Genomic DNA, 13,735 nt, shown 5'->3' with positions numbered 1-13,735 from the left:
TGACATTGTGTATAAGGTTCCACCGTCAACCAAGCTTTTCACTCAGCACTGTGGCCTTGGAGGAGCTGAGAGCTGCTACAACAATCAGCAGTTTTCCAAACACTCCAAGGCAGCAACGGGCTTTAGAAACTGCCTCGAGGCTTCTGACATGTGTTTGGCTGGTCCAGGGTGGTTCTCCTGGAAGGACGCCATGCTGTCGCTTAGAAGCCAGCAGACTGCATGCCAGACTTTCAGTGCCCAGCAAGTAATGGAATTTTAATATCCAGGAATGAGGGAGGAGGGGAGGATAGCAACTGGAGTGACGTCTACCGTTACACTGCTCTTGCACAGTGCATGGAAATCCCTCCCGAAATGCATCCGTCTTCACTGGCTCTTGAGATGTCAAACTGCACTCACCTTGGATCCGCGGGCACCTTCTACCCTTGTACACGAGAGCACTGTCCCATCACACCACTAACCTGCACTAAGACGCCACGCCATTGTGGTTTGATGCATGGGCTCAGAGTCAGACCGGGCTTTGGAGCCAGCCCTGCCACTGACTAACTGAGTTATCCACCAGTGTAAAGCCTCGGTTTCCCTATCATTAAAATGGGGATGACGGCCAAATTGTTACAAAGATTAAATATTCTTTTATCCAATAATTCATGTAATACCTTTAGCATGATGCCTCCCGTGGTGAAAATGTTCCATGCTATATTTTTAAGAAGTGCCTGATTTTATTTTATCATTAATGGTGAGTCTAAGAGATCCTGATTTAGTTCACTGGTTTTCTCTGAACAATTTGGGGCAGGATTTACCTTTCTGGGAGTTTAGTAAGAAGGTTCTTGATTGTTCTCCCACTGGAAGTGGAAGATCCTGGGCACTAGAACGGATTGGGTTTGAGGTTAAAGCCTGATGTGACTCAGATGGCTAAAGATATGAGTCACTCAAGCTGCTGGGAAAGATGAAAATTTAAAGAGGCAGTCTCCGCATTTGGGATCACTTTTATCTAAAGGATGTTTGTCAAGGCCAAAGAAACATCTGAGAAGCTGAGCATCACTTTAGTAGCTTAGGGGGTCAAAAGTTGAAGTCCAGAGCCCACCAGGGATGGGTGCTCTGGTAAACCTCTACATTTTGTGCTATACAGAAATAAACCAGTCTTGAAAGGACTGCAATCCAGCTTTGAGCCATCTGGGCTGCCCAGAAAAATCCCAAGCCCTGAAAATGGACTAAAATGATCCCAGATTGAGGCGCCTGGGTGGCTCAGTTGGTTAAGTGGCCAATTCTTGATTTCAGCTCAGGTCATAATCTCAGGGTTGTTGGATCAAGCCCTGCATTGGGCTCTGCACTCATGCGGGCTCTGCCCCTCTCCCCACTTGCACGAGCTCTCTAAAATAAGTAAAGAAATCTTTAAAAAAAATGATCCCAAATTATAATCCTCCAGGTACCTGACAAAAACATCCCTAACTTTCTCTAGCAGAAAAGATCGTCATCCTAAGCCTTCAACTATTTCTAAAAACAAATGTTTGAATATAATGTTCATCATGCAATCATAAATGACCAGTCACACAAGGAGAGAAGAAAAATAATAAAAGCAGCTCCCAAGGGGCTCAAGTTTGGAATGATCAGATATGGACTTTAAAATAACTATGTTTATGATGCTCGAGAAAATAAAAAATGTTATTAAAAACTTTGTGAAATAACTAAACATTCTAAAAAGTGACAGAACAAATTTGAAAAGAACCAAATGGAAATTCTAGAATTAAAAAATGCAATAACTGAAATAACCCAATGGATGAGTTTGAGAGTAGACTGGACATACCTGAAGAGAGAATCTGTGAACTGTAAGATAGGTTTGGAATGAAGTTCGGAAAGGCAAAAGTAGGAATAAATAGAAGAGAGCAAGGGAAACAGGATACTTTTCTAACACTGGAATCCCAGAAGAAGTGAGCCAATGGGATTTCAAAAATAATGGCTGAGGATTTTCCCATGAATCCACAAATTCATGAAGCCCTAGCATCCTCAGGCAGAAAAAAAAAAAAAGGAAAGAAATCCACCTCTGAAATCATCATATTATAAGTACAGAAAATTTAAGATAAAGAGGAAAATCTTAAAAACAGTCAACAATAAAAGATTACGTTTAGAGGAACAACAGTTAATATGATTACTGACTTATCAACAGTAACAATGGAAGTCCGGAGACAATGGGATCTATCTTCAATGGAAAGAAAATCACTGTCAACGCAGAATTCCATTCCCAATAAAAATATCCGTCAAGAATGAGAATGAAATCAAATGATTTTCAGACAAGCAAAAACTAAGAGAATTCTTTACTGGCAGACCCACATTTAAGAAGACCCCGATGAGTATTCTTCAGGCAAAATAAAAGTAATCCCAGATGGAAGGTCAGAGATGCAAAAGGAAGGAAAAGCAATCAAAGTGGAGAAGTTAGCAGGTTGAATTCTGTACAAGGATGTGATGTGGAAGAACTACATGGAACTGACTGACAGGGCGAAGTTATCTTGCTCCTATACAAGTTAGAAATTATATCTGGCAATCTTCTGAAAGAAAAGAGTTAAACCCTATTTTTGCATAGAATGTATTTTTTACTATTTTGGGGTGGAGAAAAATAAGATGCCATGAAGGAAAAAAATCAACAGATTCTACATGATTTTTTAAATATAAACAGCCAGGGAAAGAACTTACAAAGTAGTAACTGAGAGAAAATATTTACAAGAGTTTATCAGCTAAGATCAGGTTCAACTACATGTGGAATAGGATGTAGGGGTGGAAGGAGGTAGGGTAGAGGGTTCTTTTGAGGTATGAGGTACTATTAAACCACATATTTATTGTTAATTGATAAAAATAGATAATGAGTTAAGACAGAAAAACTAAGAGAACTAAGTGTTTGATGAATGTAGAATTATAATTTGGTCTGGCAGCCAGTAGCTTTTTTTGTTTTCTGTTATGTGAGTTGAAACTATATTATAAAAGCAAATTTGTGATATTTTATGATACCAGAGTAAGATAAGGAATAGCCCTTTCCAGTGGCTTTTTAAAAAAATTTTAATACTTATATTTTCAATATAGTTTAGTATTTCAGCATAGACTACATGTCCCTTAATGTCCCTCCTATCCCTAGAATTTTAACATTTATCCTAAATGCTATAAGAATTTCACTCCTGAATTATTGAGATGGAAGTTCTTTGGTCTAAGGGTAGGCCAACAGGGCTGCCAATGACTCTCTTCCATTGCTCTGAAAGGACATGATTACCACACAGAATTATTCCATCAACAATAGTGCTGTTGAGTGTTCCTCTCAGCGTATTCCTGTCTCACATTCTCTAGTTTTCCAGTCCCCTTTTTTTCAAAGTGTCTCTATACATGCCCCTCTGCTCTCTCTCTCTCTCTTTTTTTAAAACACCATCCTAAATGATAGTTTATGTCAATGGCTGAATTGGATCATCAGTTCAGAAAGGTTCTGTGTAGGCAGGAATAGCTGGCTGGTAAAGCAGACATTTGGCATCAACTGAATTTTATTCACAGAGTGCATCAAGGTTCCAGGCAAAAGTGAGAAAGAATAAAATTGGCAGTTGGCCTCACTCACCTGCCGGAGCTTGGTTCCTACCATGGAGGCACTGCTGTCAAGCACAAATACCACGTTCTTGGGCAAAGGAGGTAGGTCTTTGGGGGCAAAGTAGTGCACAAAATAGCCATTTAGAACCTGGTGGAGGAAGAGAAAGTAAAAATGTGCCTGGAATAGGCAGGAAAACTACCTAAAATGGAGAGTCTATATAACTTCTACAATGAATGAAACACATGAAACAGATTTTATAAAGATAAAATCATCCCTTTAAAACTTACCGCCTATGTTGACTAATTCAATTTTAATTATCCACCCCCTATGGCCCTTGCCACTTGGAATTCCTGCTTCCTAATATGTGGTTTTTACAAGTTGAGATGTCAAAGTTGTCTACATTCTGGATGCGTGCTAATGCATCTTAATATTCCCACCCTGTCTCTGGAGCCATAAAACCTAAAGGGAAATGAGCCATGGAACAGGCTCTCTTAATTAAAATTGAAGATGAACTAAAATTCTAACTTCATCTAAAACACCGCAGGGAAAATTACATTACAGATTTCATTTGCTCTCCAGATTACTGAAGCAGGAAACACCCTAGTCCCCTTGGAGACATATTTTAGGTTAAAACAAATTTCTAAGAACCAGAAAGTTCTCCCTCCCTTAGATAAGAACTGGAATCCTCGTTCTAACTAAAAGTATCAAGCAACTAACACAAAATGGCAACAATGAGCCCATTACCTGGATGTCCCCAATGCTCTGTTCCCTGTTGACATCATATCTAATGATGAAATCTCCCAAAATGCCATTCTGAGCAATCCTGGCTTGTTGGACCACACTTGGCTTAAAAGTGACTTTGGCAAAAGTGTCATTTTGGTTGATAACAGTAGAAGGAGGCAGCCCAGAATCATCTGCAAACAAGATACAAACAATTCATAACTGCACGTATCAATATTTTTTTTTGAAAAGAAGCAGGGCTGTTTTGCATGGACACAGAGGGCTAGACTTTATTTTATTGCAGGTTTATATTCCATATGAATTTCATAGACTTTGTACTGATAATCCATCACAGTGCAAGAGATGTTAGAGATTTCACCTTTATGCCTTCTTTTTCATCTTTTATGTGAATTTTTTAAACACACAAAAGTAGAAAGAATAGTAAAATGAACCCCCATGTACGTTTCACCCAACTTTTAACCATTATCAACCTTTTATCAATCTTTCGTATCTGTTTTTATGAATCCCCTCACCATCTCTTGCTAGAGTATTTTAAAACAAATCCCAGACATCATATTTCATCTGTAGATACTTCAGTATATATCTCTAACTATAAGGACTTTTTTCCACATAACCACAAAACCATCATCACAAATTACAAAACCAATGCTCAATGTCATATTATCCCGAATATACTCAGTCTGTATTGAAATTCTCCTGATTCTTTAGAATGTGTCTTGATATGGCTGATTCCTTTGAATCTGGATCAAAAAAAAGACCATACACCACATCGGGTTTATGTTTCTTAAATCTCTTTTAATTTACAAGTGTTTCTTCTAATGCTACGTAAATGTGTTGTAAAACCCTGGTTATTTGTCCTGTGGAATTTCTCACATTCTCACATTTTCATGATTGTTTTGTCTTATCTTTTAACTTGCGCCTCGATTCCCCTGGTTTCCATCCTTGGTTTGCACTGTAACATCTGGGGGAACTAGAAAAAAATACCGATATCCAGGCCAAGAGCTCATTTAATTGGTTTGGGGCATAACCTGGGTAATCAGATATTTAAAAATCCCCCATGTGAGTCTACTGTGCAGTCGATGTTGAGAACCCCAGATCCATCTTCTCTGCTTCCCTGTGTTCTGGTAGGAAAGTTAGAGGCTTGCTTAGACGCAGGTCAGTACCACTGACAAGAACACCTCACAGGTGATGAGGTGAGGCTGAGTGCTTACCATTTTTTCACATCAGAAGCACACAGTATCTACCTGTCTGCTCTCAGCTGTAGTAAGAAAGATGGTGGGCTCCCATATTGTCAATCTGATCACCCATTATAAAGCTCCTCATCGATCTTTCACTACATAGTTTTACCAGACACTGTCAATGTCTGTCTGGATCCCCTATTCCATTAGAGTTATAAAAGGGTGGGGTCTAATTCTATCACTCCTTCTATATGGAAGTGTTCCAGAAGAAACACCTTACCCCACCAATCATTTGGTTGCCCTAACATACTGTTTGTCCAGAAAGTTTATGGCTCTTTAAAAACAAAAACAAAAAAAACTCCCAAAGTTTCCCCTAGCATAAATCTTCAAATATAAATTAGACTTACAGGAAAAAAAACCCATAAATGGATTTTATATGATTTAAGAAAAATTAGTGGGATGAAAGATTAAGTACAGCACAGCCCGTTTTTTACTCCTGAACTTCCCGACCAACAGGGAATTACTTTGCAGACTACCCACCTTTATAAATCCAAACATCACCAAATCTATATACTTAACAACAGAAATTCAAATTTTTTAGCTTTGCATGTGCCAAGAGGAATATAAAAATAAAATGGAGGATACATAAATGTCAGTATATGTGGAGACTTTATCCAGATACTGAATCAAAGCCAGGCTTAAAACTGCTGCAAAGCATCTGATCATTTTTTTTAAATCTATTCAAGTCGATGCCATGCATAGAGTGAGCTGATCAGCAATCCTCTATCCCTAATTAGCAAAATAAAACAGGAAACAAGGCATAATTTGCCCATGGTAATTTGTACGTAAGAATAAACTTCCTCTTGCTAAGGGTTTATTAGACATTAAAATCAGAGGAAGTTTAAACATTTCCTTCAACAGAACAGACAATTATTTTTCAGAGACAAATTAGGTGTAACCTTAACAGGAACCAGGGCAGAACTGATTCTTCTATTATTTGCACCCATTGAGGGCAGAAGTTTCAGGAGCGACCAGAAAGCCAGCAATCAGGAGATTTTCTTCTTATTGAAGACAGTTGTATGAAAGATAACATGCTTCCAACAGATCTGCCCAGCTGAAGAAGGAGCTGGGAAAATCTCAATGGCACGTTGACAAGTGCCGGCTTCCAGCTCACCAGCATGGGCGGCGACACCTGAGAGCCACTACAGAGACGAAAGGAAGAAAGGCTGAAAATGGAAAAGTTTTTGAAAGAGAAGGAACCTGCATGCTCTTCCGAGTCAGTCTCTCATGCGGTGATTACTGGTAAAGCACCAAGAGTGAGAGGCATGATAACACAGCTGAGAACTCGGAATCATGAATGAGTCAGAAGGACCTGCATTCGATACTGGCTCAACCTCTCTTTACCTGTGAGACTTTGGGCAAGTTACCGAGCTTTGGTTATCTCATCTGCAAAATGGGTTAATGGTCTACCAAACTCACACTATTGAAAAGATCAAGTGATGTCATGGACCGTAGTCCCTCCTTATCCCCACCCTAATCCCTGTATATACTATGCTTTTTTGAATACATACATATGTATTCAAAGTTTAATTTATAAGTTAGGCATAGTAAGTGATTAACAACAACAGCTAATAATAAAATACAATTATTAGAACATACTGCAACAGGACTTATGTGTATGTGGTCTCTCTCTCAAAATATCATCCTTCTTAGGATGACGGGAGAGGATAAAGTGCCTACGTGCTGGATGAAGTGAGGTGAGGAACGTAGGCGCTGTGACACAGCATGAAGCTCCTACTGCCTTCCGACCACATGTCAGAACGAGGACCATCTGCTTCCAGGACCGTGGGTGACCAGGGATAATGGTGACTGAGGGACACGAAACCACGGGTAAGGGGGAACGACTGTACTTGGGCCATTCTGATTCACGCCAGCCAACGTTATTATAAACCTTAACAATATACAAAGTAGGAAAAGGGCCAGGGAATTAAATGTAAGACAATTCAACAGATGAAACTTGGGATAGTACATGCAGCAAAAAGGAAAGAACTACTGCTGTCTATGCAGCATCTCGTAGTCATTTTGAACATAGATACAGAAAAGAATACTCTCTAGACTTCCATTTACATACAGCTCAAGAGCAAGCACGACTTGGGGCACCTGGATGGCTCAGTCATTAAGCATCTGCCTTCGGCTCAGGTCATGATCCCAGGGTCCTGGGATCGAGTCCCGCATCAGGCTCCCTGCTCGGCGAGAAGCCTGCTTCTCCCTCTGCCCCTACCCCTGCTTGTGTCCCTTTCTCGCTGTATCTCTCTGTCAAATAAATAAATAAAATCTTTAAAAAAAAAAAAAAAAAAAAAGAGCAAGCATGACTTTGTCCACAGGACGCAGAATGATGGTGAAGAATGGTAGCCACCTTTGGAGGGTGAGTACCTACTGGGAAAGGGTGCAGGAGTCCTTTGGGGTGGTGAAAATACTCTAAGTCTTGGCCTGGAAGTAGCTGTCTGGGTATATACACATGTGAAAATTCATCAAGCTGTACACATGAGATTTATACACTTTATTCTACGCATACCCCAATTTTTTAAAAATTGGAACTCGTTGGGAGTTGGATGGCAGAACAGAATGAACAGGCATTCCCTAGAATGGAACGGATCAACGTTACTTGCCAAACAGAGCCTATCTGCTCTTTTCCTTAGGATAAGTCTGTTGTGTAGGCATTTATATGGGGATTAGGTGTATTCAGAGTAATTCCAGCTGGCAGAATTAGGACCAGGGTAGGGTTACTGGGAAGCACTCTTTGTGCAGCCTCAAAAAGCTCTAGGAAAGATGTCCCCTGTGGGCAGAGGCAGCAGTCACAGCCCATCTCGCTGGAAGTGTTCAAACAAACCCACCAGCGGGGATGGTGCCGAGTGCCTCTCGTGACGTGGTCTGGGACCAGCAGCAGCGGCATCACCTGCGCACTTGCTAGAAACACAAATTCTTGAGCCCACCCAGAAACTCTGAATCCGAAACTCTGGAGGGGGGACCAGAAAGCCGTATTTGATTAAGGCTTGCGGGTGAGTCTGGTTCTTACAGAGACAATGGTCATGTGCCCTTGGTGTATGTAATTAGGCGGCACTAGATTATCTCCAACTTTAAAATTCTATGTTAGATTCGACCCTCTTTATACTATCAGCATGTACCTACTCTTCCTTGTTTCAAATCTCTCTCATTGAAATGCTCTTTACAACTCCCCTGAATTAATACCATTCATGGTTGAGTGAAAGCACTGAGGATTAAAGAGTATAATTTCTCTCTTCATAATTCATTTGACTGGGGTCTTTGATATAAGCCATGAGAAAGATAGTGTATTATTATTTTGGTTTCCTATTGACCTCTGATGTTTGCTAGTTCATGATGAAAATTCATGAGATTCCTCTAAATGGGCTTATTTTCTATGCCCAAAGAGTGGGTTGATTCCCACTTTGGTTAAATACCAAGAAGCCTAACTCCTGGGGCTGACTTCCACCCATTAAGTATCAGACAGTCAATGTGACCCAGTGAATTTTCCATTAACTACCAAAAAAAAAAAAAAAAAAAAAAATTTGCCGGGAAAAATTCCAGAGCAATAACTCTAGAAAATAAAATCATCTTTTTACCAGAGAAGGAAAAAACCTTTTCATCAATGAGGTTAATCTAGGCTGCCCCAGAGTTACTGACCAACATCTCAAACCAGAATAATACTGTTTAGCTTTTCCTTGTGTGAATCGTGGCTCGTCTTGCTGATGGCCACAAAACAGCTCATGAGCACAATGAACTTGATTTGCAGGCCCTCCACAGTCACGTGTGCTCGTAACATAATGAAGAGTGCAAGGGAAGAGGCCTGGAGCAGACCAAAAGAGTGAGACTCTGACCTACTTTTCTAATGAGAGCCCACACGTCTCTTCCTGCTCTTGGCTTTCTCTCCTCAGTGCCCACTTTGTTAGGGGAAGGAGTGCAGTGCCGTGATTGCTCTGGATTGGAGAAAGCCAAGTCTCCTCATGTCATCTTCCCATTTCGATGCAAGCATCTGTGCTCTTGTGCAAGATGACCTTCTGTGGCCCACCACGGAATCAAGTGCGTCCTCGGGAAGGTTCACTAACTGCTCCTTCTCCACCCACTCTTCCCCGCTCCTCAGGTCGCCAGCATCCCCAGGATGTGCTCTTCCTGTCTAGAGCCCGGTCTTTTTGAACAAGAAGATACATGTTATTTTAGAAGCTGCATAATACCGAAGAAAGTGGGGTCTAAGTTTTGACAGACTCAAAATGACTGACTTAATATCTCTGAGCCTCAGTTCCACATCCATTCAACTGGAGTAAATCCACATCATAGAATAGCCGTCAGAGTTAAGTGAGATCACATATACAAGGCACCGAGCATGGTGCCTGGCACATAGTAGATGCTCAATACATATTAGCCCCCAGCCTCTGCCCCTTCTGAAGTAGCTTCTTATACTCTTTGTATAGGATGAAAGGCAACTCATGAAGAAAAAAAAAATACTCTTTGATAACATACAGTTCACATTTTTGCCATAATAGGTGTCTCCATACAACTGAGAGCTTAGTAAAAACAAAATAATCATTATTTGGAGGAAAAAAGATTAATCATAATAAACATTCATAACAGGGAGTTCAAGAATATTTATAGAGATAACAATCTTTATAAAGTATAATGGAGTGGGTAGCTTCCCAAGAGGCCCCTGAAATTATATACAGAATTTTGCATAAAAGTATACATGTGTGTATTTTTTCTGGACAGAGGGCCCGTAGCTTTCCCTAGACTCTCCAAGGAGTCTACATAAGGCTAAGAAGCAAGTACACAAATTCTATTAAATATTCTTCCCACGGATTCTGTCTTGTAATGACAAAGCACTTCATATATTTTAGAGAACACGTATGTCTTTAGTTTTGTCCTGGAACATGGATGTTATTCACAAATAAACATTCTCCTCCTAGGCAACCACATGGGGACAAAAGGAAGTCAATTGCTATGTAACGTGTCTAAAGGTGAAAAGATTTAGGAGCAAAGAACCACAGTCAAGGATATCAGGAATATCTGGAATCTGTGCCCTTTGGGGTCAACTGACAGAAGGGTTTCCTGCTTCCTTCCTGTGGACCCTGGGTTTGCTGACTGTCAGAGGAAAGCGGCCAACACCTGGTGCTTTTACAAAAAGGATTTCCAAACAAACACTGCCTGCTCATTTCCCTTGGAAAAGGGGCTAAATTGTCTATGTTTGTTTATGTAACCCGCTCACCTGGACCCCAGTGGAGAGATTACTTCAATATAGAGCAGTCAAAAGTATTGCAAATAACTGGGCAACTACCCTTTGATGGTAGCAATACAGAAAAAATTCAAGCAAATTGGCAGAGTATTAAAAGAAAAAGTGATGAGGAAGCAATGTACAGCATGGTGACTACAGTTAATAATGCTGAATTGTACATGTGACAGATGCTAAGAAAGTAAATATTAGGGCTCCTGGGTGGCTCAGTCAGTTAAGCATCTGCCTTCGGCTCAGGTCATGATCCCAGGGTTCTGGGATCGAGTCCCATGTGGGGCTCCACACTCAGTGGGGGAGTTCGCTTCTCCCTCTGCTGCTCCCCCTGCTTGTGTGCTCTTTCACTCTCTCTCTCAAATAAATAAATAAAATCTTTAAAAAAAGAGAGAGAGAGTAAATCTTAAAAGTTCTCATCACAAGAAAAAAATTTCCATAACTGTGTGGTGATGGATGTTAACTAGATTTAGTGCGGTGATCCTTTTGCAACATATACAAATATAGAATCATGCTGAAACTAATATAATGTGTGTGAATCACACTTCAATGAAAAATATATATTGGCGAGGTCTCAGGGGAAAAAGCGGTGAAGTTGGGCAATAAAGATGAGAAGGAATTTGGTTAAATACCTTCATAAGCCCCATAGTATCGTTTTTTCTTATGGGAACCCTTTTTGTCCCCTAGATTGATAATAGGTATTTTAAATCCTTTTGGAAAATAGCATCATATAGACATGATGGCAATATGTAGCATAAAATACTAATGCAAATTGACAGCTGAAAGAGTTCCGATTCAACTCTATCACTTTATAATTAAGTGGCACTTGCCCAAATTTCTTAGAAAATTTGCCTTCTTCACTAGTTACTCAATGCTTTTTCTTCCTAAAATCATACATTCCTGAGCCTCAGTTTTCCCTATGTGACTGACTTTCCCTGAGAAACTACACATGAACCAAGTCACCTCTCACATATTCTATCCACCGTTACCCCCTAAAATCATGTGTTATATCACTTCATGATACCGTTTTGTGTCCATGGAAGACCTTAAATACTAGCTGCTCTAAGCATCTGAAACTAAACCAAATGGAAGCCTACCAAAAATGGTGCCAGAGAAGCAGAGGACTCTAAGATCGAGAGATTCCTGTTAAATGCCTCTACATTGCCCTCCTGCACGAAGGTGGAACATGGCCCAATCACTGGGAAAACCTTCATGGCATTTCACAGAGTCAACCTGCCAGGTTTTCTTTTGTTATTATTCAAAACTGCCAACTCTACACATCCACCAGGATGACTGCTATCAAAAAGACAGAACATAACTAGTGTCGGAGAGGATGTGGGAAAACCGGAACCCTTGTGCACCGTGAGTGGGATTGTAAAATGGCACAGCACTACAGAAGACAGTATGGAGGCTCCCCCCAAAATTAAAAATAGAACTACCAGATGATCCAGTAATTCCACTTTGGGGTATATGCTCAATAAAATTAAAAGCAGGATCTCAAAGATCATATACACCATGTTTTTATAAGCAGCACTATCCACAGTAGCAAAGAGTGGGAACAACCCAAGTGTTCTTCAACAAAATGTGGTCTATGCATACAATGGACTATTTTTCAGCCACGGAAAGGAAGGAAATCCTGCTCTATGCCACAATATGGCTGACCCCGGAGGGCATTACACTAAGTGAAATAAACCAGTCACAAAAAGACAAATACTGTGTGGTTCTACTTACATGAGGTACCTAGAGTAGTCAGACTCACAGAGACAGAAAGGGAATTGGTAGTTGCCAGGGGTTGGGGGTGGGACTGGGGCGGGGGGGTGGGCAACAGGGAGCTGTTGTTAAATGGATACAGAGTTTCAGTTTGGGAGGATGAAAAAGTTCTGGAGATTGGTTGCACAACAAAGTAAATAAACTCAACACTGTTCAACTGTACCTAGAACTGGTTTAGATGGTTAATTTAACATTGTGTGTTTTTTACCATAATTAAAATTTTTTTTAATTTTTAAGAATTGCTGACTATAAATTCTTCAAGGACAGTGACAATGTCTTAGACACATTGAGGTTCCAGGCATCTAGCACACCTGCCAGGAATGTGGTGAGAACTCAAGACAAGCTTGTTGAACACTTAACATGGAGGTGACTCAACACATTGGCACATAGTTGGGCAGATGAAGAGGGGAGCCTTTCAAGAGAATCCATCTTGAGAGTGTTTTGGTGGGCATGGCAGATGCTCTCAGTAACCCATGTCACGTGCCATGGACACATCTCTGGCTTCAGCCACAGCTATGGTGGACAGTGCCACATGCCCAGACAACATTCCACCTCATACACCAAACAGACGCAGGAAAAAGGAATAGATAGAGTGTGGTCTCCTCAAGAAGAGTAGGTTGCTCACCAATGTCAAGTTCAAGAGAGCAGACCACCCTCCTGGGTCGCTCAGAGCCATCCTGCTCACAGCTGGCCCTGACTGAACTACGGCCCATGGCAGAACAAACAAGATAACATGGTTCTCATATCACCATTAAAAACAAAACAAAACAAAACCAACTCTGGAGCCAAATGATTCATACCTGAATAATTTCTGCACTGAACAATGCTGGAAACCCTCACATAACAACCAGATTATTATTTCTTGGCAAATGTACAGAGGCCAAACAGGGCCATTCCCTTCCAGCTGTAGAGTGGAGACTGGATCTGGGGGAAGAATACAGAGCAGCAGGGAGTTGGAACCAGGGGTGAACCATCAGTCACAATGCAATCCCTTAATAGAGCAGAGCTGCCAGATTTAGCAAATAAAAACACAGGATGCCCAGTTAAATCTGAATTTCGGATAAACAAGAAGAGATTTTTTTTTTTTTACTGTAAGTATGTCCCAGAGATTGCATGGATATAACTGTCTATCTGAAATTCAAATTTAACTGAGCGTCCTATATTTTATCTGGCAACCCAGGAAAAGGAGATCTATGTATT

The 13,735-nt window shown here is 40.6% G+C and overlaps 1 protein-coding gene across 1 annotated transcript in view; it reads right to left on the bottom strand.

The window, feature by feature from the left end:
* Positions 1-13,735, bottom strand: part of ITIH5 (inter-alpha-trypsin inhibitor heavy chain 5) — a 77,252-nt gene that overhangs the window by 24,181 nt on the left and 39,336 nt on the right. The window contains exons 7-8 of the mRNA XM_021696688.2: positions 4,301-4,470; positions 3,587-3,703 (exon numbers count right to left, since the gene is read on the bottom strand). Of these exons, the coding sequence (XP_021552363.1) occupies positions 3,587-3,703; positions 4,301-4,470 (287 nt within the window). The remainder of the gene's footprint in view (positions 1-3,586; positions 3,704-4,300; positions 4,471-13,735) is intronic.

The sequence above is a fragment of the Neomonachus schauinslandi genome, chromosome 5 (assembly GCF_002201575.2).
Source record: "Neomonachus schauinslandi chromosome 5, ASM220157v2, whole genome shotgun sequence".
NCBI classification, from domain to species: Eukaryota; Metazoa; Chordata; class Mammalia; order Carnivora; family Phocidae; genus Neomonachus; species Neomonachus schauinslandi.
Note: the sequence above shows the minus strand (reverse complement) of the source record. Positions and strands in the feature narration are given on the sequence as shown.